The sequence below is a fragment of the Schistocerca nitens genome, chromosome 1 (assembly GCF_023898315.1).
Source record: "Schistocerca nitens isolate TAMUIC-IGC-003100 chromosome 1, iqSchNite1.1, whole genome shotgun sequence".
In the NCBI taxonomy this organism is placed as follows: domain Eukaryota; kingdom Metazoa; phylum Arthropoda; class Insecta; order Orthoptera; family Acrididae; genus Schistocerca; species Schistocerca nitens.
The window spans coordinates 223,494,962-223,521,927 of NC_064614.1; the positions used below are offsets into that span (position 1 = coordinate 223,494,962).

Genomic DNA, 26,966 nt, shown 5'->3' on the forward strand with positions numbered 1-26,966 from the left:
GCAAGCCATCCTCGGCTTATATTTCAGCAAGCAAATGCACGCCTGTACAAGGTGAGAGTATCTACTGCTTGTCTTCGTGCTTGCCAAACACTAACTAGGTCAGCAAGGTCGCCGGATTTCTCTCCAACTGAGAACGTTCGGAGCCTTATGGGCAAGGCCCCCCACAACTAGCTCGGGATTTTGACGACCTAACGCGACAAAGCAAAACGAGGATAATGGAATGTAGTCGAATGGAGTCGGGTGATGCTGAGGGAATTAGATTAGGAAATGAGACACTTAAAGTAGTAAAGGAGTTTTGCTATTTGGGGAGCAAAATAACTGATGATGGTCGAAGTAGAGATGATATAAAATGTAGACTGGCAATGGCAAGGAAAGCGTTTCTGAAGAAGAGAAATTTGTTAACATCGAGTATAGATTTAAATGTTAGGAAGTCGTTTCTGAAAGTATTTGTATGGCGTGTAGCCGTGTATGGAAATGAAACATGGACGATAAATAGTTTGGATAAGAAGAGAATAGAAGCTTTTGAAATGTGGTGCTACAGAAGAATGCTGAAGATTACATGGATAGATCACATAACTAATGAGGAGGTGTTGAATAGCATTGAGGAGAAGAGAAGTTTGTGCCACAAGTTGACTAGAAGAAGGGATCGTTTGGTAGGACATGTTCTGAGGCATCAAGGGATCACCAATTTAGTATTGGAGGGCAGCGTGGAGGTAAAAATCGTAGAGGGAGACCAAGAGATGAATACACTAAGCAGATTCAGAAGGATGTAGGTTGCAGTAGGTACTGGGAGATGAAGGAGCTTGCACAGGATAGAGTAGCATGGAGAGCTGCATCAAACCATTCTCAGGACTGAAGACCACAACAACAACAACAACAACAACAACAACAACAACAACGCGATTGGGACAGAACTTCGCACGATATCCCCCATGAGGACATCCAGCAACACGGTCATTCAATGATAAGCCGAATATCTGCTCGCATAAGAACCATATATGGAGCAACGAGTTGTTGACTTGCTCAGTTTGTGAAGCACTTTCTCTTGACTAAATCATCCTGTTGCTCTAAAATTGTAATCATTTGTTTGGCTGTGCATTTTCATCACACCTACCGCTTTTACTTCCATTCGGATAATTCCTTTGTGACACGTAGCTCGTTATTTTCTTCTTAGAGTTTATTAAAGAACTGGATCACAACGTTAGAAGCGCTGAGAACCAAGTCGTTTGCTGCAGATTTTTGTGAACTTCACAGCAGAACTCTGTAGCTACACAACGTTTATAGTGCATGCAATATGAAACACCTTCTGGTGCACGAAACGCGTAGCAAGAGGTTAAATTAATGCAAAATAAATACTGTGGCTGGTAGGAATACAAAAGAGATAATTCATTCGTGCTTACACTTGTCCTGTATGGACACCTGTGTTATTTAGTGAGGCGAGCATAGACAGGCGCAGGGGCATTAACTGAGGGACTCCGAGGTGATCCTCGAAGTTGGCCGTCGGGAGGAAGACGTCCCAAAGTTTGCCGGGTACGATGACAGCGCCCCGTCGCATTGCTTATGCAGGACCCCGACCCGACTTCCTGCGCCGGCGCGGCTGCGGCTAATGAACTTGGCGGATACACGCGCGCCTCTTGTCAGCGCCGCACAAAAGACCCACACCCGTCAGCCCTCAGAGAGAACAGCAGCTGCCCACTGCCATTTGTCCCGCGTGTCTGTTTACGTACTGTCCGTAAAGTGGTAGTGGTGCTGTCTGTATCTAACCTACTTATTCATGTAGTGTTGGACTTTCTCAAAGCACTTGCAAAATTATCAGTTAACTCGTAGAGTCACGTATGTGAGCAATACTGTCGGCTGTGCTTTCTACTTGCTACTTTACGCACATACAAGTGCTACTCTAGTTCTTTTCGCACTTAACTAAACTGCTCTGGTGTGTTAGCAAGACAATGATTCGTTCACAGTGTCTTTGAGGGTCTCAGACAGGGATGCGGCCAACAGACGGCTACCCCCCGTCCAATGCAACGCTTTCAACATAACCTAAGAAACAGCAATGCTTTCAACATAATATAAGTAACAGCAGTTGTGTTTTCGTCCTCCATTCTGAGCAACTATAGATTCAAAGCCGGTCTGAGTAGAATACTCTAAACCCACGAAGCAGAAGACAATATTCCACAACAGTAGCTCTAACAGGGGTACCTGACGGAACGGCGACATTGGCCTTTCTCCACGTTTACAGAATTTCTTGACCAGCGCCGGGACATCGATTTCCTAAAGCAGCACGACGCATTGCTCAAAAACACTCGTAAAAAAACGGCTCTGAGGATGAGCTTTCCCAGCGCTGTCAAGTACAAAAATTTCAAACGTGTTAACGTATTCACCGATAGCTGAGTGCGTAGCGTCTTGTAATTGTGAAGTTCCTGGTTCGATTAGTGTTACCAGCCATATTTATTATCAAATGAAAATGCTAATTAACAAATATTGAATCATAATTTTTAATAAAAATATCTTCTTATTTTTAATTACTGGTTGTATAAAAACATATAACAATTAGATACAGACATGTGTTATCCGATATAGTGAAATGAGGGAAAATTATTACTGTTCACTTTAGAAATAAAGAGGGTTGTATTCTCTCTTTTATTTTTCGCATTTTTACATAAAATTTTAATCTGTTGCAATTAATTGCATTTTCATGCTATTACTAATTAAAAACACATATTTTTATTAAGAATTATGGTTCAATATTTTTAATTAACATTTTAGTTTTTAATAAAAATTTAACGCAAGAAAAGTAAAAAAAAATTGCTGCTAGCGTCACTTCAAGCCGTGCGCTTAACTTAATCGTGAAATCCCTGGTATACACAAATTAATTGCGTCGTGTTGGATTCTATAAGTATGAAAGAAACTAGAAAGGGTGAGTCTGCAAGATCGCCTTAAGTGTTCTTAAAGGTTGGCAAAACGTTAAATACGGACTTCTGACTAATTATGAAAAGTTAAAATTGTATTCTGGGCTGGTACTCGAACTCGAATCCCAGTATTTTACAGACAGCGCCACCAGTTGTTTCATCTGGACACGCATACCGCACAGACCCAACGCTTCAGTTAGATACGTGCTCCTCCCCTTCCTTCCCAAATATTGCAGATGATTCCCCCAGCATCGCTAGTCTAGCGACTCGGAGAGAAAAGATTCAGCGGGGACTCTGGCTTATCCACGTCTTGAAAGTTGTTGAGAATTCGTTGTTGTAATCTGTGTAGAGTATATAATGTTGCTGCGTAGGCTTCCCGGGCAGTAGCTCTTTGCAGTCTCTTGAGTTCGCTGCCGGGTCCTAAAATCAACATGCTCGAATTTTTGGTGATCTATCGATGCGCCGTCTTCAGGAGATGCCCCGGGAGCCTACATAAGAAGGTGTTTTCCAGCCTTGGCGTGAGTTTTCAGTGGAAGTCAGCAGCAGTAACAGAGTCTCACCTGAAGATGAACAGATGAATCGCCGAAATGTCGAGTCATGTTGATTCTAGAATCCAGCAGCAAGGCCCGGGAGACTACTCAGAGTATTTGCTGCTTCGAGTCCGTCCCGCAGGCGTTCTCGGATGACGTAAGTAGTAGCGCACTGCCCGCGAAACCAAGGCACCAGAATTCGAATCCCAGTTCGGTTCCTAATTTTAACTTACCACAATCACTCACCGCGGAAAATTCACTCCCTGGAATAAAGGATTCTCTGTCACTACTGGCTTCTTCCGATCGTGAACGACAGAGCCCAGAGCGAAAAGATGAAGTAGGCAAACCATATACATGAACTGTTTTCTTAACCCGAAACTTTTAACGGTAAGATCTGGTGATCGGGCAATTTATTTTCTTCGCGTCTCTCTCTCTCTCTCTCTCTCTCTCTCTCTCTCTCTCTCTCTCTCTCTCTCTCTCGAAGTCAGTTGTGTCATCCAGATTGTGTGACTAGACGTAACCATAATGTACAAGTGTTATTATCCAACATAAACGCAGGTCTTTCCCCTACACCATTACCCTTCCCGATTGCTTGTTTGAACAATTCCCACAGCGCCTGGTGGTTGGATAGTATGGCCGCTGCGATCTTCAGTGATCACTCTCTCAAGCTTTTTGCTTACATCAAACAAAACGTTTGAAACATTCCAGTGATTGGTATTGGGTATTTGTAGGGGGAAGCAGGAAGATTTTTCTGTCTACTGTCCTTGCTGTTCATTGTAGGGCGGGGAAAGAAATAGAGTATCGATTACATGTGTATGGGAACAAAATGAAACCCCGAGGAAGAAGACTGAAGTTTTCCTCGTCAACATCGTGTTGGTAGACAGAGCACTACAGCAGTGATGTTGAGGAAATTTAGGGTTATCTGCTGCGTATATCGTGAAAGAAGCATCACGGTATTCGCCTTAAGGAACTGAGAAACTACCCGTCCAGAATATTGATGCGATAACGCGACTGTTGTTTCACGCCCTTTGGTACTGGTAGTGTTATAGAAATGAATTAAACATATTAGGAAACATCGACTTTCTCTGTTATGTAGCATATACAGGGTGATTTTACGGTGTTACAAACTACCATGGATGATGGAGAGGGGTAGATATACCAGTTTGAAGTAAGAGACCATGGTTCGGAGCCGGCCGGTGTGGCCGAGCGGTTCTAGGCCCTTCAATTTGGAACCGCGCGACCCCAGGTTCGAATCCTGCCTCGGGCATGGATGTGTGTGTGATTTCCTTAGGTTGGCGGGGTTTAAGTAGTTCTAAGTTCTAGGGACAAGTCCCAAGTGCTCAGAGCGATTTGAACCATGGTTCGGAAACGACAAGAGTAGAAAGTTGTTAGCGAAAATAGCTCTGATACCTCTGGCAATGGAGTACATGTACCACTGTCCCGGTACCGTCGTTGCTAAGATTGTATGGTAGGCAACTTTAGAGGTGATAGTATGGACCAAAACAAAAAAAGAAGCGTTCTAAACATGGGCTCTAAATTGCATACCTTAAGAAAAAGCACTTGTTCATCGTCGCTTCTTTGAATCATCTCTTCTACTGAACCAGTGCTCTTAAGAGCCCAGGTCTACGAAGCTTTTTCCCATACTACCACCTCCGAAAGTTCCCTACCTTAAAATCGAAGGTAATTCCTCTGTCATTGATATCAGGACGATTTTCGGTGAGAACGATTCGGTTTTCCTGGCCCGACGTCTCTCGCCTCAGATACATTTACCCATTTTCATCATACCTGAAAGTTGTTTTTCATCATCACGGAATCACCCTGTGTTTCAGAACTTACCTTGTGACGGTATTTTAGTACTGAAACTGCACCACTGGTCTACACATACTTGTGTTACATGAGTTACAGGTTACATACATATTTTTTGAAGTGTGGATATTTTGTAATTTAGTAGTCCGATTCGTACGATTATTTCGTTGTTTGGCCAGTAAAAATGTCTCAAAAGTATCTATATAATGCTGACAATACTGAATGTTTAGGTGGTTGTCAGGTGTCACGAAGGTTACATGTCTTTCGGTAGAGTCGGTGATTATTTTGTATAAAAATGGATCAGAGAATTTGTATTAAATTTTGATGTGAGAACGGAATAAAGCGCAGCAAAATTTTAGAAATGTCAAATACATTATTCCTTTTGGTGAATCTGTTACGTTTAAAACAAAGATTGACGTGTAACGTAAGCGTTTCGAAAAAGGCCGTGAAGGCGTTGAAAATAACATTCGCCGTGGGCGCCCCAACCCATCATCAACCAATTAAGTCATAAAAGTAGTGAAAGAAACGTTAGTCAACGACAGCCGAATCACAATCAGAGAAACGGCTGATGTTATTGTTCGCGTATCAACTGTCACATGACATGATTTTTTTTTTTTTGTATAAAACGCATGACAGCAAAATTTGTTCTAAAACTGTTGAATTACGAACAAAAACTGCGACAAATGCAAGTTGCTGGGCACCCACTAGATGAAGTTAGCAAGGATGCAGAATTACTGAAACGTTTCATAACAGAGTATGAGACAAGGTTTTGCGGGTTTGACTCCGAAACTAAGGCTCAAAGTGCCAGTGGAAACATTCTGGACCGCCAAGACCGGAGAAAACTCTACAAGCGCGGCCAGATGTGGAAGTGTGTTCTTCGATTTTACCGGCATGGTGAGTTCTTGCTGCAAGGACGAACGATCAGTAAGGAGTACTACTTAAAAGTTCAACGCCGTTTGCGTGAAGCAATCCGGAAAAAAGGTCCGGATTTGCGGCGAAACAATTCGTAGCTGTTGCACCACGATAATGCACATGCACGTTTTTTCGTAAATTTTTTGGCAAAAACAATACTCTAATGAAGTCCCATCCTCCATATTCGCCAGAAATGTTCTCAAGTGCATTTTCTCTGTCCGAAAATTATAGAAAACATTAAAGGGGAATGAGATTAAAAAGACATCGCTGAAATAGCCAGAAGTTATCACAGAAATAAAGTTCTGGTAGTGTTCGGTAACTGGGAAAAACCTTTCGTACAAATTTGTTGTGTGTTGTCGGCCGCTGTGGCCGAGTGGTTCTAGGCGCTTCAGTCCGGAACCACGCTCCTGATACGGTCGCAGGTTCGAATCCTGCCTCGGGCATGGATGTGTGTGATGTCCCTAGGTTAGTCAGGTTTAAGTAGTTCTAAGAGTAGGGGACTGATGACCGCAGATGGGAAGTCCCATGGTGCTTAGAGCCTTTTGAACCTCTCTCTCTTTTTTTTTTTTTTAGGCTATTTTGAATGGGGTAATGTTGATGTACGCGATTAAATAAAATTGTTTTAAAAACACAAAAATTTCCGTTATTTTTTTAATACAGCGCGTAGTATCTTGTATGGCATTCTTTTTTTTTTCTGTTTCTGCAGGGCAGTGTCGGGTCGCGGCGCGGCCTTGCTGTCTTTTGCGAGTAGACAGCTGTGCTGACGTGAGCCGTTTGTGTTTGTGTTGCAGGTTCCGGACAGCGGGGGCATGGACTGCATGCCGCTCCAGCCGGCGCATGCGCACCAACCGCATCGGCCGCCGGGGCCATTCCAGTACCTCATGCACGAGCAGGCCAAGTCGCTCGTCGCACTACAGGTATGCTTGCTTATCACCGATCTACTGATGGTCCGCGTTTACTATAGGACAGTGTTTCCCAACCTGAGGATAATTACTTACGAGATGAAAAGATGGGTACAATGGTATTTCGGTAAAGAAATCAGATTATTTTTAATAGAGCATTACTGTCATCACTCTCTAGTACGATCATATGAGTAAACACTAATTACATTTTTTACAAATTCTAGCATTAACGTGTGGCACTATAAGGTGGAAGATCAGCTTGTTAAACCAATGTGTGAACGTCATCTTCCTCACATAGCACCCTCTACAATCATGCTCATAAATTAAGGATTGCAGAATGTGGTGCCACACAACGTGGCGCTAATAACACAGGCACATAGGGGACACACACGACACAGATATGTGAGTCCACAGCATTGGTGATAAGTTGAGAAAACCATCCCGAAACACATGTGCTACAAAACGCTACTGTTTCCTGCGCATGTACCCCGACATCAATACGGGATATGATCGCCATGCATACGTACACAGGCCGCACAACGCGTTCACATACTCTGGATCAGGTCGTCGAGCAGCTGCTGGGGTATAGTCTCCCATCCTTGCACCAGTGCCTGTCGGAGCTCCTGAAGTGTCATAGAGGTTTGAAGACGTGCAGCGATACGTCGACCGAGAACATCCCAGACGTGTTCGATGGGGTTTAGGCCTGGAGAACAGGCAGGCCACGCCATTCGCCCGATATCTTCTGTTTCAATGTACTTCTCCACGATGGCAGCTTGGTGGGGCCGTGCGTTATCATGCATCAGTTGGAAGGTACCCGTAAAAGGCGGACATACTGGTGCAAAATGACGTCCCGATACTCCTGACCTGTTACAGTTCCTCCGTCAAACACATGCAGGGATGTACGTGCACCAGTCATAATCTCACCCCACACCATCAAACCACGACCTCCATACAGGCCCCCTTTCAAGGACATCAAGGGGTTGGTATCTAGTTCCTGGTTCACGCCAGATAAAAACCCAGTGAGAATCACTGGACTCGTCCGTGAACATAACGTGGGACCACTGTTCCAATGACCATGTACTGTGTTCTTGACACCAGGCTTTAGGGCTCTCCTGTGACCAGGGGTCAGTGGAATGCACCTCGCAGATCTCCGGGCTAATAAACCATGTCTGTTCAGTCGTCTGTAGACTGTGTGCCCGGAGATAACCGTTCCAGTGGCTGCGGTAAGGTCCCGAACAAGGCTACCTGCAGTACTCCGGGGAGGTCTGCGAGCACCGATGATGAGATATCGGTCTTCTTGTGGTGTTGTACACTGTGGACGTCCCGTACTGTACCGCCTGGACACGTTTCTTGTCTGCTGGAATCGTTGCCATAATCTTGATCACACTTTATGGCACACGGAGAGCCCGTGCTACGACCTGCTGTGTTTGACCAGCCTCCAATCGCCCTAGTATTCTATCCCTCATAACGTCATCAGTATGTGTTTCCTGAGCCATTTTCAACATACAGTCACCATCAGCACGCCTGAAAACGTCTGCAGACCTACTCACTACACTGTACTCTGACATACACCAACACACCTCTGCGTATGTGGACTGATGCCAGCGCCACCGTGCGACGACCCAAGGTGAAATGCACCGCATGGTCATACTTCGAGGTGATTTAAACCCGAAAACCGCCCACCAGAGCTTTGTTTCACCATGTATCTGCATTATCCTTAATTTATGAGCATGAGTGTAGATACAGTCGCTGAGGTGACAAGCCTTGGGATACCTCCTAATATCGTGTCGGTCATCCTTTTCACGGTGTAGTCAAGCAACTCGACGTGGCATGGACTCAAAAAGTCGTTGGAAGTCCCTTACAGAAATATTGAGCAATGCTGCCTCTATAGCCGTCCATATTTGGGAAAGTGTCGCCATTGCAGGATTTCGTGCAGGAACTGACATCTCGACTATGTCCCATGAATGTTCGGTGGAATTCGTGTCGGGCGATCTCCGTGGCCAAATCATTCGCTCGAACTATTCAGAATGATCTTCAAACCACTCGCAAATATTTGTGACCCGGTGACGTGGCACATTGTCAGGGGAATACGAAGTCCATGAATGGCTGCAGATGGCCACCATGTAGCCCAACATAACCATTTACAGTTAGTGATCGGTTCAGTTGGACACAGGTCCCGGTCCATTCCATGTAAACACAGCTCACATCATAATGGAGGCAGAACGGCTTGCACAGTCCTGTGTTGACAATTTGGGTTCATGGCTTCGGCGGGTCTTCCGCACACTGGAACCCTACAATCAGCTCTTACCAACTGAAATCGGGAATCATCTGCACAGGCCACGGTTTTCCAGTCGGCTACGGACCAACCGATATGGTCACGAACCCGGTAGAGATGCTGCAGACGATGTTGTGCTGTTAGCAAAGGTACTCGCGTCGGTCGTCTGCTGGCATACGCAGCCCAAATGACGCCAAATTTCGCCGCACTGTCCTAACGGATATGTTCGCCGTACGTCGCACATTCAACCTGCGTTTATTTCATTTTGTGTTCCTTATCTGTTGGCACTGACAATTCTAAGCAAACGGCGTGCTCTCGGTCGTTAAGTGAAGGCTGTCGGCCATTGCGTTGTCCGTGGTGAGAGGTAATGCCTGAAATGGGGTATTCCTGACATATTATTGACACTGTGGATCTCGGGTTATTGAATTACCTAAGTTTACGGAATGGAATGTCCCATGCGTCTAGCTCCAATTACCATTCCGCGTTCAAAGCCTTTTTAATTCCCGTCGTGTGGCCATAATCACGTCGGAAACCTTACCACGTGAATCGCGTCAGTACAAATGACAGCTGTGCCAATTCACTGCCCTTTTATACCGTGTATAAGCGATGCTACCGCCATCTCTATCTATGCATATTGCTAACCCATGACTTTTGTCACCTCAGTGCACTTTGACTGTGTGCGATGACAGAGAAACTGAAACACGTCGATCACATTTGCTTAAATACCCCATGAAAATGTCTTCTCCAGCTTGTAAGTTAGTTCCCTCAATAGGACAGTACATGCTCCAGTTTACGAACTAGTTGATAGTACAACAGAACACCAGATATGTATGACCACTAAACTGTTGTTATATCTACACATTATTATTATTATTATTATTATTATTATTATTATTATTATTAGACACTGGCCAGACCCTATGCATTAGCAGCCTGAAATGGTCTAGTTTCTGACGGTTCAGAAGCAAGTAATTAGGTGATTTGGAAACAGTAGATCTACTTCTAATTTGCGTGATTTTAAATGGGGTTCTAGCAAGTGCCGTGAGGTAGAGGCTTGGTACACAGGTAACATGTTTTGTAAGAAGTGTCTACTGTCAATGTAGACAGCTTTCTTGTTTGCGAAGGTTTGTAGGAAGCACTCGCGATCCACTGAAAATTGCTCACCATTCTAGAAATAAGCAGTATCAGTTGTCTCATTCACTCATTAGGCCGTGGTTTAAGGAAACATTTACAAGAACTAAATATTACTTAAAATTACGAGGGTAATCCCAAAAGTAAGGTCTCCTATGTTTTTTATAAGTACAGAACTCTGTGTGGCAGTTGGTCCACACTTATGAAGAGTTCTTCACGCGCTGTGTGTAAACATGCGCACGCCGCACTTGTGCTCAGGGCAGCCGTTGATAATGGAGCTCCCGTTGCATGTTACCGCCAAGTGCGAATTGCGTATTGCGTGCAGTTATTTGGTTTTTGAACGCAAAGGGCACTGCGCCCATTGAAATCCATCGCCAATTGACGGAAATATATGGTGAGTCGTGCATGGAATTCAAAAATATTCGTAAGTGGTGTAGAGAGTTTGCAGCTGGTCGGACCGAAATTCACGACGAACAAAGGAGCGGGAGACCGTCAATTTCTCAGGAGACAGTGTTGAAGGTTGAGCAAAGCATGCATGAAGATCGGTGGATCACCCTGGATGATCTCTGCACGTTGGTTCCTGAGGTTTCCCGAAGCACCGCTCACGGAATTTTAACGGAAACGTTGAACTACCGGAAGGTGTGCGCAAGATGGGTGCCACGCATGCTGACTGAGTACCACAATTGGCAATGACTTGATACTTCCCGCGCATTTTTTCACCGCATTGCAGCCGAACAGGACAACTTTCTGGACTCAATTGGCACGGGTGACGAAACCTGGGCATACCACTTTACACCGGAGACCAAGCAACAATCACGCAAGTTCATAACTTTCTGAACAGCATGGCGGCGAGCTGGTATGACATGGGCATACAAAAACTGCCACGGCGTCTACAAAAATGTACCGACAGAAATGGTGGTTATTCAGAAAAATAGCTAAATGTTCAAGCGTTAAACTGATGTAAACCATTGTAAAAATAAACAGGTATATGTACTTATAAAAAAATAGGCCTTACTTTTGGGATTATTTAAGATATAGAACTGTTAACAAAAATCTTTTTCGTTGTAATGTTAGGCGCTAATGTTGGTGACATTGGGGAAGAGAGGGGTGGGTGCAACAGCCAATACCTAGTTGCACTCACGGATTAAGTGTAGCAACCACTGCTTTAGAATAAACGCTAAGCATCGTGGGGCGTGTGCGCAGTAGCGAGATGTGACGCTTACGTAGGAGCCGACCCTGCAACCACTCAGTAACCCACACTGCCCGAACATAATGCGTTCTCGTTGCGTTTTTGAGTGAACACGGTGGTGTTTTTTAATGGATGTGACTGCTTGCAGTGACAGTCCTGCAACCGTGTAAAAAAAGTAAAGTGTGTGGCACAAGCCCGTGAGCGGGCTATCGCCCTCGCTGTAGATAACAGTGCAGGCTTTCTTCGCTGCGGCACTAGGAGGCAATTTTACACCCGCAAAATATCCATGATACTCATTTGTTAGCATACTGAGTGGACCTGGCTGGCGCTGTCCTGGAGGGACTGGAAAGACGAAAAGTCCTCGCTCCTAATACCGGATTGAATGTAGATCTTTCAGGATTGGAAACATGTACTCTGCAATCTAGACCACCACAGCCTCCTGCAATCCTGTAACCATACTGTAAACTTGAGGCACTGAGAAACATAAGAGCCCAAAACAAACACACAAAGTTTTGAGAAAGAGAGATGTTCATGAGAATCAGGCAAACCACCAGTGTCAAAGGTTTGCTTTGTTTCTGTAACTAAGTATCAACATCCTATATTTCCTATGAAAAAATAATATACCTCCTTCATGTTATGGAATGTTAATTTATAATTCCGATTATTATTCGTGATAATTCTCAAAAACTTCATAGACAGGGTAGTTGACAGTACAGGGTGAGCGAGAAGTCGCTTTACCCCTGTAACCCCTGTTTACTACGAAATGTTCTTATGCAGGTTGGTAGCTACGCAAATTCTTATCAGTTGTTTGAGTCATTTGTTGGCATTCATGTATGCTTGTTTTCGTACTCGCAGTCGAGTTTTAATCTGTTGCCATGGCAGATGTGAGCGGTCATAGTTAAAACTACTGAGGAGCGCCTAGTGAGAAGTGTGTGGCTGCGTGAATGACGACACGCAGGGTAGACAATGAGACGAATAATAAGAGAATTCCAGAAAAGATTTAATAAGGCTCCATCGCTAAAGGCAACACTTCTGGATTGGGAAAGACGTGCTCTTGCTTTTGGCAGTGTTAAAGACAGGCCGCGGAGTGGAAGGAAGAAGAAAATCAGATGGCTCCAAGCACTATGGACTTTAACATCTGAGGTCATCAGTCTGCGACCGTAGCAACAGCGCGGTTCCGGACTGAAGCGCCTAGAACCGCTGGGCCACAGCGGGCGGCGAAGGAAGAAGACACGAGACGAAATGTGCGCTGGAGTCACTTCTTCGATTGTTCAGTTTCGTATGAAATCCACACATAAAAGTGTTTCGAAAATCGGTATACCGAGAACAGTGCTATATAACAGCAAAAAAGACCTTACCGGATGTAGACCGGAATGAGCGTTTTAATATGCCGTGCTTTGTGTACTGAATTTCCAAATGCATTAAACCGTGCCAAGGTTATGTTTCGAGATAAATGTGCTATTTATCGCAGCTCACGGGCTAGGAATATTGTCGGTTGTGCCAAAGAAAATACTCATTACACAGTCGAGTTTGAAAGGAGTCCATCTGACGTAGTGACATGGCCGGCGGTGAATAACATCTACTTTGAAGGGACTGTGAATGGCGCAAATGATTTAGACATACTAGAAACATGGTTAATACCTCAGCTTTAGGAAAGGGGCTTCACAGAAAGCGTATGGTAGCGATGATGATGATTATGATTGGTTTGTGGGGCGCTCAACTGCACGGTTATCAGCGCCGGTACAAATTCCCAACCTTTGCTCAGTCCAAACTCTCCACTTTCATGAATGATGATGAAATGATTAGGACAACACAAACATCCAGTCATCTAGAGGCAGGTGAAAATCCATGACCCCACCGGGCATCGAACCCGGGACGCGTGAAGCGAGAAGGCGACCACGAGACCACGAGCTGTGGACGGTAGCAACGAGGCGGGGAGCCTCCTCTCTACTCTCTTGCAGTGCATGACTTCTTAAATGAACACTTTCCAGTTCGGTGGATAGGTCCTGGTTATCAGCAACGTCAGCTCCCTTGAAATGGCCACTAAGAAGGCATGACCTCAACTACACCTGACATCTCGGTATGGGGAATCATTAAGGTGCATGTATCTTCACGTCCATAAGCTACAAACGAAGAACTGGGCAATGCTGTTGAGGATGCATTTCGCACTTAAACATCGGACATGCTCGAAAATATATCTAAAAGAACATATAGGCGTACGGAAATGTGTTCACAGCAATAAGAGGAACATACAAATATATTGGACGCTTAATACGTAAGTAAGTACTTGTGCTAAAATTAATAAATCAATTAGCATTTGATACTAGAGGGTACAGCAGTTCATGTAGCTCGAATGCAACCGTCAATTCTAGGGCAGGATGTGAATCGTAACCACGTTAAGGGGCGCCCTGCGAAGTCGCAGATGATGGCTTTTGGGGGTTTTGCCTTGCTACGAGGAGGCGGCAAGCACGTGCTGCAGAGCAAGTGTCCGGTGGCTGCACAGGTGTTGCTTCGCGAAGCCTCAGGCTATTTACGATATGCTGCCTCAGTGTGACGGCTGACCAGCTTACACGGCCGGCGCGGAGGTCGCGTTAAGACCGAAGCCTGCCAAGCTCGTGCACAGAGGCGTCAAGAATGCTGTTACAGCGCGTTCCTCGCAGCGCCTCGTCCGGAACGCGTCTAACACTGCTGTCCGAGTACCGCAAATAGTGCTGCATACCGCGATATGGCCTTACACTCCAAACGGATCAAACCATTCTCCTCTTCTTTACAGTCTATTCAGCAAACTCGACGAACTTCTTGTGATGTGGGTCCGCAGCCTCTATAAACTCCCTAAATGAGACGTAATTTTCCGCTTGAACGACATCGGTGTCGTTTTAAGGCAAGAAGACAAGACGTAAAATTAAAATGATGAGACTAAGCAATAAGCTAATTATCTTTGACTAATTATGAATACTACAGCATCATAGCAAAAGGAAGATGACGACTAAGACTCTCAAAAGCAATTAAAGGATTCATCAACGGTGCTTCAAACGAAACATTAGTACATACATCTGGCAGAAAATCCAAAGAGATTCTGGTCGTATGTGACGTTCACCAACACCAAGGAGCAAATTATACCTTCACTGCGCGATAGTAGCGGTAATGTTTCAGAGTGCCACTAAAGCGGTGCTACTAAACAAGGTTTACCGAAATTCCAGAAGGGTTTGGACAATGTCTCAGTTGTGTCATTGGATTCGTGATTTCCTGTCAGGAAGGTCACAATTTGTAGTTACTGGCGGTGAGTCATTGACCAAAAGTTATTTCTGGCGTTCCCCACGTATATTTTAGGGCCCCCTGCTCTTCCTAATCTATATAAACGATTCAGGAGACAATCTGAGCAGCCCTCTTAGATTCTTTTATTTATAATTAAATTAATTTACCGCCTCGAAAGGTAATCGGAAGTTCTAAACCAACTGCACAGTGATTTAGACAAGATATATGTGTGGTGCGAAAAGCGGTAATTGACTTCATGTAATGAAAAGTGTGAAGTCATCCACTCGAGTTCTGAAAGGAATCCGCTAAATTTCGATTACACGATTAAACACGCAAATCTAAAGGCTGTCAAATACTGAAGGATTACAGTTACTAATAACTTAAATTGGAACCTCTCTCATCAACTCATTTTCTCCCTTCAGGATTGAGTATGAAAGATACCAAAAAGAGGTTAATTATGACAACGTAAATAACATAAATTAGTTGTCATATCACTCGCGTTGTTCATAACAACCGTTAACTCAATCACTCTAACAACAAGGGCGACACATCCCTACAAGGAGCTTGCCGTTCATCCGGGATTGTAATTAGGAAATTGCTACGGTTTATGAAATAAAAACTAAATGAGTACCGGCATCGTCATTGTTGTTTCTTCAAACGCGTTTTGAAGGCTTACACCTTCATTTTCTGATGATCGGTGCATTACTCGCAATTTCAATGTACATTACGAGCTTACATTGCGGGGTGGATATAGAGACAACATACATATATGAATTGTTTGTATAAATATCATGATGATTCGGATTGAATGTTTGGCCTTGACTACCAGCTATTTGTAATTTCAATCACTGTAAGTACCCTTAACAGCTATTTTTCTTTAAAGAAATCTAATTTTATATGGGTGAAAAAAATGGTTCAAATGGCTCTGAGCACTATGGGATTTAACTTCTGAGGTCATCAGTCCCCTAGAACTGAGAACTACTTAAACTTAACTATCCTCAGGACATCACACTTGCCCATGCCCGAGGCAGGATTCGAACCTGCGACCGCAGCGGTCGCGCGGTTCCAGACTGTAGCGCCTAGAACCGCTCGGCCACCACGGCCGGCTATATTGGTGAGTTACGAAGATGTAAAGACATTGTGGATGTTCACTATCGTTGATTCGCAGTGTGAAATGGTAGTTAGTTCGTTTGACTTACAACGCACCGTATTTCTGTACGGGTGCAATGATTGGATTGTTTTTACTTCGTGTTTGCATGCCCTACAGTAAAACAAACGCACATCTCGGTAGGCAGCTTCGTTACTAGAATGAATTATTCGCTCTGCAGCGGAGTGTGCGCTGATAAGAAACTTCCTGGGGGGATTAGAATTGTCTACCGGATTGGCCCAGTACCTAGTATCTTTGCCTTTCGCGAGCAAGCCTTCTGCCGATTGAACTCCCCAAGCAAGACTAAAGACCCGTCCTCATAGCTTTGCTTCCACCAGTACCTCACCTCCTAACTTCTAAACTTGTTAGTATCCCGGTCCGGTCCACAGTTTTTATCTGACAGGAAGTTTCATATCTGCACACACTCTGTACCAGAGTGAAAAATCATTCTGGAAGCATCCTCCAAGCTATGGCTAAGCCATGTCTCAGCAATACCGTTTCTTTCAGGTGTGTTACTCCTACAAGTTACACAGGAGAGTTTCTGTGAAGTTTGGAAAGTAGGAGATGGGATAATGGCGGAAGTAAAGCTGTGAGAAAGGACCGTGAGTCGTCCTTGAATAGCTCACTTGGTAGACAATTTGCCCGTGAAAGGCAGAGGTCGTGGGTCAGTCACATGTAGTCTGCCAGGAAGTTTCAGCTTTGCTAATGTATATCGTGTGTGGCTTGAGTGCCATATCATGATAACAAGTGACAAATAAAAACTACTTGTAATTTGCAGTGAAAAGAAGGGTAAGGCAGACTACTGGCTACATTCAGAAAAATAAATCAACATCTAATCCACTGATCTACCAGAAACTGAGTGTATAAGCCCTCGAAACGTCTCCATGAAGAAAATAAAAATGACTTGTAGGGTTATTATTTATTGTCCGCAGCTCATGGTATGCTAGTTAGCATCACTTCCTGTAGATTGTGTGGTCTTGGGTTTGATTCACTTCCGGGTCGGAGATTTCGTCTCTGCATCCCCTCTATTCTCCTTCTCTTTTCCCCCTTCTTCACTCCCTCACCCATCTTCTCCCGCCTCTTTCCACATCTTCTCCCGCCTCTTTCCACATCTTCTCCCGCCTCTTTCCACATCTTCTCCCGCCTCTTTCCACATCTTCTCCCGCCTCTTTCCACACCTTCTCCCGCCTCTTTCCACACCTTCTCCCGCCTCTTTCCACACCTTCTCCCGCCTCTTTCCACATCTTCTCCCGCCACTTTCCACATCTTCTCCCGCCTCTTTCCACATCTTCTCCCGCCTCTTTCCACATCTTCTCCCGCCTCTTTCCACACCTGCTCCCGCCTCTTTCCACACCTGCTCCCGCCTCTTTCCACACCTGCTCCCGCCTCTTTCCACACCTGCTCCCGCCTCTTTCCACACCTGCTCCCGCCTCTTTCCACACCTGCTCCCGCCTCTTTCCACACCTGCTCCCGCCTCTTTCCACACCTGCTCCCGCCTCTTTCCACACCTGCTCCCGCCTCTTTCCACACCTTCTCCCGCCTCTTTCCACACCTTCTCCCGCCTCTTTCCACACCTTCTCCCGCCTCTTTCCACACCTTCTCCCGCCTCTTTTCCACATCTTCTCCCGCCTCTTTCTCTGCCTCCTCTTTACCCCCATTTCGCCTATTGTTTCCTCCGTCTCTCTCTTCTCTTTTCTACTTGTCTCTCACTTGTTTCTTCCCCCTTACTCGCTTCTCTCTTTCTCTCCTCATTCCTTCTGTTCTCTCTTACCTCCCTTCTTTTCTCATATTCTCACACATTCTCCATCTCTCCGAACCCTTCCCTACACATACTGCTGACATATATTACATTTTAAATTTTAGATCACGTTACTGATGTGACACGTTGATATAGCGCACCCTTCCAATGCCTTTGATGTCTGCTGCCTTCAGATATCAATTTCCTAGTTGTTTAAGAAGTCACAAACTGTGTTGGTGTTAACGACACCCTCGTGTGCCTGGCCTGCCAGCCCGCCCCTAGTGACGCCCTGCTGTTGTCGCAGGAGCTGCAGAATGAGGTGGGCGCGCTGCTGGAGTTCCGGGACCTGGTCATGGAGACGTTCCCGCACCTGCGGCAGAAGCTGGCGGCCAGTGAGCGCGGCGGCTCCTCGTCGTCGTGCTGCACCAGCACCGCCTCCTCCACGGCGGCCACGCTGCCGCCGGCGCACCTCCACCAGCTGCACCACGCCGCCGCCTCCGCCTCCAACGCCGCCTCCGCCAGCCCCTCCGGCGCCGCCTCCCGGCATCGCCCGCCGGCTGCAGACTGGGAACCGGGCGTGCGCGTGCGTCGCAAGCTGCTGCACGGCGCCGCGCACCACAAGGAGATCACAGGTAACGGCCTGCTCACTGTAGCGGCCACGTCGCTCTGTATACATCCTCTTTAATTCTATTTCTCAAATATACGAGGGTTGTAACTTAAATAATGGCAACTACTTATCCATAACCGATACAAGAGAGTTCCATGTTTGAACCTGTTACTGTACTTGAAAGTAGTCGCCAGCGATGTGGATGGCGTAGTATACCGTTAGCAGAGCCTGTTGTGTTGATGGTGCGAATGGAGCGGTCTAAAGTTATGGTGATTCTCGCGTACGACTGTGATGGTGTTACGCTAACTCATTACGTTCCTCCACGGCAGACCGACGATGCACAGTATTACTGTTCGTTTTTGGAGCATCACCAGCGACCAGTTTTGCGAAAGAAGCGGCGACTTCTATGCAACCCGCCCATCATTTTGCACGACAATGCGCGGGCACTTACACGCCAAGCTGTGACTGCTCTGTTCGGTCGATGTGACTGGGAAGTACTGTACCATCCACCTTACTCCCCGGATTTAAGTCCTTCTGACTTTGATTTGATTCCGAAGATGAAGGAACCACTTAGTGGCATTAGCTTCAGAACTGTTCCAGAGAACCGACAGGTAGTAGACCGTTACATTCGCACCATCAACCGAACAGGCTCTGCTAACGGTATACTACGCCTTCCACATCGCTGGCAACGGGATCCACATAACGCTGGTGACAACTTTGAAGGACAGTGACAGGTTCAAACATGTAACTCTTTTTGTATCGTTTGTGAATAAATAGTTGCCACTATTTTTAAGTTCCAACCCTCGTATATGCTTCAAGCGGTGATCGGAGGCGTGTCTCCGTGAGTAACGTTTCGTCTCCTAATCTTGACACATCCTCAGAGGCTAGAAAGAGTTTGTTCATTTTCCAACTCGGCAAAATCTAAAATCAACTAACGAAGCCTTTGTAACCTCTAAGTCTGTCTGCAGTATTTGGAGACGAAGCTTTAGGCACAAAACGTGCATTACACCGAGGCCTTACGCTCGTATAATGAAAATCACCGAGGACGTAAATACCGACCACGAAACCGTCCATTCTGTGAACGCAACTTAGTTTGTTGTTAGCCTCCGTGAAAGAAGAGGTAGATTGTAATACTATTATACTTTGTCTGCTGAAAGAGGAAATTGGGTTTCTGAGTGCTTGCCTGAAGGACACTGAATGTATTATGCAGACACTGTAGAAACAGACATTGTATAAATCATTGGTATACAAATATATGCCTCGACCGGCAAAAATAACGACATTAAAAAGCCGTCCTTCCATGTGTAGGAATCACAAAGTGCGAGGATAGGTGATACGGACAACTTTACGTATGGTAGTTTGGAATGGTACAGGATAGCCGAAGTATTTAAGATGACCGTTCGCGGTAACCGGAAATCCCGGTTCGTGTTCGGGGAAATAGTACCTTTAAGGCCAATTTCGGTGAGATTCTTGTGGGTCTGCGAAAAACGTTGTCACCCAGTATCATTCATAGCTCTGTAAGCACAAAATTAATATGAGAACGAGATCGAAAGACCCTAAAACAGTGTGCAGTACTGCCATGTAGGCGTACCCGGACAACTTACGCGGTATCAGATAAGCCAGATAGTGTGTGGAATGGATTTCGTTGCTAACGAGGTAGAGGTGGAATGTAGGTGTAACCAGAATTATTGGACCCATTTGGTGTACCGAATACGGCAGCAAGGCCCTGAACTGTCTACATGAGATCAAGGTTTTCGCAGATAATTGTGCAAGTACCTGACACATTCTCAATTTTAAATCATGAATTTATCAGGTCTGGGGTAATATGAAGTGATAGTGTCTAACATGGGTCTACATTGTATCAGAAGTGGAGGGAAGGATATCAGGTTGTACATAGGCAAATGGAATGAAATACAGCAGTCACTCACTCTTACGAAGATTGTGGAAAATATAAGCACTGTTCTGTTTGTGTTTAAGATTCTGTATCCCAGTCGGTAGAAACGGAATTCTTATAGGGTCACTTTGTTGTCAGTTTAATCTGCCTGTCCGTTAAGGCCCCTTTTTCTCAGGAATAGGCAGAGGTATCAAGTTTGAAGTTTGTCATGTACTGAGGTCTACATACGGTCCCTTCACGATGAAAAAAGATTTTAAGGTTCTAAGTCAGTACAATGAAAAGAGACGGCAATATATGGCATATTTTCATACTCGCAAACTCACTCATCAAAACCTGTAGATCAACTATCTGTATACATAATTAAGTTTGTATGGAGCCCCCAGAACGCGAGTTCTACTCGCGCTTGTTCAGTTTTTATTCATTTTTGGCGAAATTAATGTGTGTCGTATTATCGCAAACGCCACCTACGTAGCACTGACAATAACTATTCCTGCTTGAAGGACACTAGCTGTTTAGTGTGAGCTTTCAAGAGCCGGCCGCAGTGGCCGAGCGGTTAAAGGCGCTACCGTCTGGAACCGCACCACCGCTACGGTCGCAGGTTCGAATCCTGCCTCGGGCATGGATGTGTGTGATGTCCTTAGGTTAGTTAGGTTTAATTAGTTCTAAGTTCTAGGGGACTTATGACCACAGTTGAGTCCCATAGTGCTCAGAGCCATTTGAATTTTTTTTTTTTTTTTTAGCTTTCAAGAGAGCTCATGCGCTGCTTACTACAGCGAGGTGTGGAAGACAGTTTAGCTGTCGACAAGTTTCTGACATGTGCTGCAGTTTGGACGATTTAACAGGTCAGGCAAGTTGTAGTACTGCTGTAGCAACCCTTTACGCATTACCATAGCTTGTTCATTAGGCGGACGAAAGAACATTTCTTACTGAAATGGTTTTTCCCGTCACGCAAAAGCGCTAAACATAATCACATGGTCTCCTAGGACTGTAAGCACTTCTTGGTATCCAGCGACTTACGTAACTGTGTTAGTACTCTGAGAACTTGCCAACGATAACATATAGAAGACGTGACGGCTGTCACCGCGACCACTGCTTCACCAGAATTATTTCCCGGGCGCATTGTTTGGTGCCGTGACACCGCACGGGGCCGTTTCAGACGCAGGAATCATGGATTCGATGTAGAAGTAAACTTTTTCTCGCACCTCCATCGTAATATGGAAAGACTGGAAGCGACCTGCGGCTAATGTGGGTTTCTTGTTTATGCTTCACAGGCTTGATAATTTAGTAATGTCTCATGATGCACTTGGATGCGGAAGAACCATTTGTCATGACGTACTATACTCCGTTCAGCATAAGAATAAACCTGATATAAACAAAACACAAACGCTATGATTGGTCAGAAGCCGTAGCACACGTACACTAGTGTTGTCAGGATCTTGGAAGTAGATCCTAGTTACGTATTAGATTTATTGTTACTGTTACTAACTTACGTTAAACAATACTTTAAAATATTCAAATGTATTCAAAAAAATGGTTCAAATGGCTCTGAGCACTATGGGACTCAACATCTGAGGTCATCAGTCCCCTAGACTTAGAAACTACTTAAACCCAACTAACCTAAGGACATCACACACATCCATGCCCGAGGCAGGATTCGAACCTGCGACCGTAGCAGCCGCGCGGTTCCTGACTTCAAATGTATTAATAGCCATCAACGTTTTTCTTAATCACGCTTTAGCTGTGTAGTTTTTATTTCAAAAATCGTTTACTGTCACAGCCTCTGCACTGTTGTGCTCTGATTGTCGCGCCGTTAATGCGCAGTATGAAAATGGCTGAGGCTGCTTTCTGTTCCGTAGTGAAACACGCGTGTGGAACACGGTTAAAGAGTGCCTTAAAATAGGTTGTTCGTAATGTTTTTCATAAATGTTGAAGTTCTGCGAGGAACTGTATTAGAAACACTGCAGACACATTCGACGTATAGCGGAATCCGTAGCATGGTAGATTAGAAACAAGGACACGTGCATTATGTAATGTCCCATCTGCAGTTTATGGTTCGCTGGTTCTGATCTCGCCTGAATAATTTTTTTCTCTTTCAATTTGAAATACCTACATCCCATAATTGTAAAATTTATCATTATTTTTATGAATAATGAACGCCTCCTTGTTTCTAATTACATACTGCACACGAAATTCCTGTTTTCAGTTCAAATATAAGTTCTTAATTATCGATATTTTATGAAAGACTGCTACTTTAAAGTTGCTTAAATTAAGAAAACGTAACTGTTTAATTTTTCAAGGCAAAAATGAAAAACCAGGTACTCTTTATTTGGACATGGTTTCCGAAGTGACGGATTACGACCGAATACATGAAAAACCTTGTAACGGAGTCCACGACGATCAAAGCTGCAAGTATGCTCTTGAGCACAAACATATTACAATTATTGTTTCACAGAGCCACCACCGTTCGTTTGAAGGCACGCTTCAGCACGTCTCCTCATCAATGTCGTTACACGTTCAAAAATCCCAGTTGCACCGACAACTGTCCACAATGCATTCCCAGAGTTCAGCACACTATCAGCAGGTCTAGAATAATATAAATATTCCCACACAAAACAATCCAACGGATTGAAGTCAGCGGACGTAAGAGGCCATGCTGTTGGCGAACCACGGCCGAAACACCGTCTCGAAGATTCGCGCCACGTATTCCAGTACAACTACGTGGAAGTGTGCCGGTGCATCATGCATGTACCTCATAAGCATCCTTTCACCGTAAGGAACATCATGCATATTGTCGATTCGTTTGTGTTTCAGTAAGTCAGCAGGATAGGAAATGTGACCGTACCACGAAAAACAGCTGGCCAGACTCTAACGGAATATCTTCCCTAATGTGCTGTCTCAGTGGTAAGGTGCGAGTTCCCATAAACTCGAACCTGTGTGCTGTGGATGTTCTTAATACTGCCTGGGGTAAAGCATGCTTTGTCTGTAAATAACACATTAACGAGAGACCTGTTAATCATTCGCACACTGCATAAGGGTTTATTGGTACAAGGCAATACTGACTAGAAAGACTGGTGCCGACAGGGTTTGCACACTTTGATCATGATACGGGTGCACCTATTCCTCTTGTTATATGCTCCATTTGGTGGTGGGCGGAACGTGTTCATCTGCAGCAATTCTTCTCGTAATTACGCCGGCCATTGCGCCCACTTGCTGTAATACACGCTCCTTCGTGGTGTCGACACTGTTCCATGTCTACCTGCACGTTCATGCTGGGTTTAAATGAACAGGTCTCGCGCAGATGCTGATGGGATGTAGTGAACACTCTGCTGTCTGGCTGTTTCCTCTGAGGATATGCTTTGTCTTAAAACCATGCTGCATCCTATGTACAGACATTAGCAGGCCATCACATGAAATGGATATCAGCCATTTCTTCACTTGCAAATCTGTGTGGAAATGCTTGAAATGCTACACGTACAGATTGCATTTGCCTTTCACTGTGGGAGCTGTCACCTGGAACGTACATACATAAATGGTGTTTTAACATTGTCATAACTGCACTTACGCGTGCGTCGTATCGGTAGATCTGTACCTATAATAGTCCCACACCCTGTAAGTTCATCTAGCGGTGCTCACTTTCAAAGTAAGGTCCATTTGCGTTCGCATATCACTGGATTCGTTCCTTCAAGTGCTCAAGGCCTTTCTGTATATCTTTCTCCCTGAGCTGCGTGGGATCTCCGCCGATTTAGCATTGCAACGGATCGCAAGAACATATTGGTAGTAAACTGCTCATCTACTGCCATTGAGTAGATCGATTTTGATATTTCGTACAGCCGTAGGACAGGACTCAAGGTAATACGCCATGACGAGATAGTTTCCCAGTAATGCGAGGAGACTCATTTTGTATTCAGGCAATACATTGTCGTACAGCCGTTCATTATGGAGCGATCGCCTCTAGTGGGTGACTGGTACCAGCGTACGTTTCCTTCGCGAGTTACACGTGCCACTCTATGCTGGACTGAGACCATTTCGCATGTAGGGTCTTTTGCCGTCGACCGACGACCACTTCTCCGTGCCCCACGTAATGCGCCGTGGGCTGTCAGTATGGAGGAACATGATCCTCCCACCTCTCCCCCATCTTTAGTGTCGGCCCTAAAAATAGCTGTTGCTAGTCGTTTTCAGAGTAGCTCCTCACGAGGCTGACTGGACACCTTTTCGTTTCATCCACCAAGGGAGAAATTTTTGGTAGTACGAGGAGTCGAACCCGAGTTCAGAGTGTGACAGGCAAACATGTTGGCCACTCAGCCCCTAAGATTGGAAGCCGCTTCTTATTACTTGACTAACTGATTATGCGGTGTCACGTGGTTATTTTTGTGTCACCCCCTACACAACGTGTTGGGGTGAAGTGTCATGGCGAATGTAACCAAACACTCAATAACTCCTAAGTCGCTAATATTAATCATATTTTGTTTCCCGCCTCAGCAGCTTCCTACGTTGACATAAGTCTTACCCTCTATGTTTTTGTAAGTAGTATGTGGTTTGAGCTCAAAGTTTGTTGTTGTTGGACAGATTCCACACTTAGGTTTTACATATTATTGCTTTCCCACACACACCTCTATGGATGTCATCAGGACTGTTACCATTCAGCTTAGCAGTCCGGAATACTATGACCAGATTACAAATATTTATCAGTCCCCTAGGAGTGATACACTATGTGATCAAAAGTATCCGGACACCTGGCTGAAAATGACTTAAAAGTTCGTGGCGCCCTCCATTGGTAATGCTGGAATTCACTATGGTGTTGGCCCACCCTTAGCCTTGATGACAGCTTCCACTCTCGCAAGCATACGTTCAATTAGGTGCTGGGAGGTTTCTTGGGGAATGGCAGCCCTTTCTTCACGGAGTGCTGCTTTGAGAGAGGTATCGATGTCGGTCGGCGAGGCCTGGCACGAAGTTGGCCTTCCAAAACACCCCAAAGGTGTTCTACAGGATTCAGATCAGGACTGTTCAGGGCAGTCCATTACAGGGATGTTATTGTTGTGTAACCACTCCGCCACAGGCCGCACATTATGAACAGGTGCTCGATCGTGTTGAAAGATGTAATCGCTATCCCCCAATTGCTCTTCAACAGTGGGAAGCAAGAAGGTGCTTAAAACATCAATGTAGGCCTATGCTGTGATAGTGCCAAGCAAAACAACAAGGGATGCAAGCCCCTTCCATGAAAAACACGACCGCACCATAACCATTTTACTGTTGGCACTACACACGCTGGCAGATGACGTTTACCGGGCATTCGCCATACCGATACCCTGCCGTCGGATCGCCACATAATGTACCGAGATTCGTCACTCCATACAACGTTTTTCCACTGTTCAGTCGTCCAGTGTTTACGCTTCTTGCACCAAGCGAGGCGTTGTTTGGCGTTTACTGGCATGATGTGTGGCTTATGAGCAGTCGCTCGACCATGAAATCCAAGTATTCTCACCTCCCGCCTAACTGTCATAGTACTTGCAGTGGATCCTGATGCAATTTGGATTTCCTGTGTGATAGTCTGGATAGATGTCTATTACACGTTACGACCCTCTTCAACTGTCGGCGGTCTCTGTCAGTCAACATACGAGGTCGGCCTGTACCCTATTGTGCTGTACGTGTCTCCTCACGTTTCCACTTCACTATCACGCGCGCCCGACGGAAGTCTTGAACATCCGGCGGGAGGGACATGGCGCCTCAAACCCCGCGGTCACTCCGCGCGGCTAGTGCTTGTCAAAAATATTCAGCTGTTGCAGTTTAAGTTGTGCTCTTAAAATCCTGCTCAACCACTCGCTCAGAAAAAAAAACAGCAAAAAATTTTGTCGGTCAGAATTAGATGTGAAATTTTCTTAATGAAAAATATCATCCAGTGGTTGTATTTCGCGAAGCAAGAATACGCATTATCGCACCATATTTTCCCGATTTCGAAGTTCAGTGCCAGGCCTTTCGGAGCGCTACTACGGTTTCTTGTTTCCGTATCGTAGCAGGGCGATCCACTTCTGGTATGTCAGTGTTCTGTGTTTGGAAACTACCGTGCTGTATTTGGTGAATTCGTATTTATACTTCCGTAATATTAAAATATGCAGTATACATCTTGTCGCGCATTTAAGATCTTTCCAAAATGTGCTACTGTTTGTTGGGAGTGCCGGGAAGTTCTACGCCGGTTATGAGCACACTTACCGTTCAAAGAATTGATAGGTTTTACAGCTCCTGGGAAAGGATGTCACTTATAACGGAAAGAAATCTACTTTTACCCGGGATATAGTGCGTTTTCACCCCGAAGAAGTGCTTTTTCACCCCGAAAAAGTGTATTTTTAATGGGAAAATCCGGGAATGTTTTATTCTTGTCCACGTATACAACCTGTAGATGCTCCTTTCAGGACTGCGTAGAAAACGGCCGGAAAAGACTGCCCGTGTGTTCTTTCACCAAGGCAAAGCGTCAGCACGTCGGGCGAACGCGATGCTGCGGTTTCTTCATAACAACTTCGAAATGATTTCTTATGCTCCACGCTCACTCTGCCTGGTTCCTAGCGACTTTCGACTGTTTCCAACGATGAGAGACATTCTCCGTGGTCACACATTCACTACCTGTGCCGCCACTGAATCAGCGGTTTTTCCAGTGGTGAAACAAGTCTCCTAAAGCAGCA

General features: G+C 45.2%; 1 protein-coding gene across 1 annotated transcript in view; it reads left to right on the forward strand.

The window, feature by feature from the left end:
* Positions 1-26,966, forward strand: part of LOC126237768 (uncharacterized) — a 597,386-nt gene that overhangs the window by 515,472 nt on the left and 54,948 nt on the right. The window contains exons 2-3 of the mRNA XM_049947751.1: positions 6,946-7,071; positions 18,096-18,423. Of these exons, the coding sequence (XP_049803708.1) occupies positions 6,946-7,071; positions 18,096-18,423 (454 nt within the window). The remainder of the gene's footprint in view (positions 1-6,945; positions 7,072-18,095; positions 18,424-26,966) is intronic.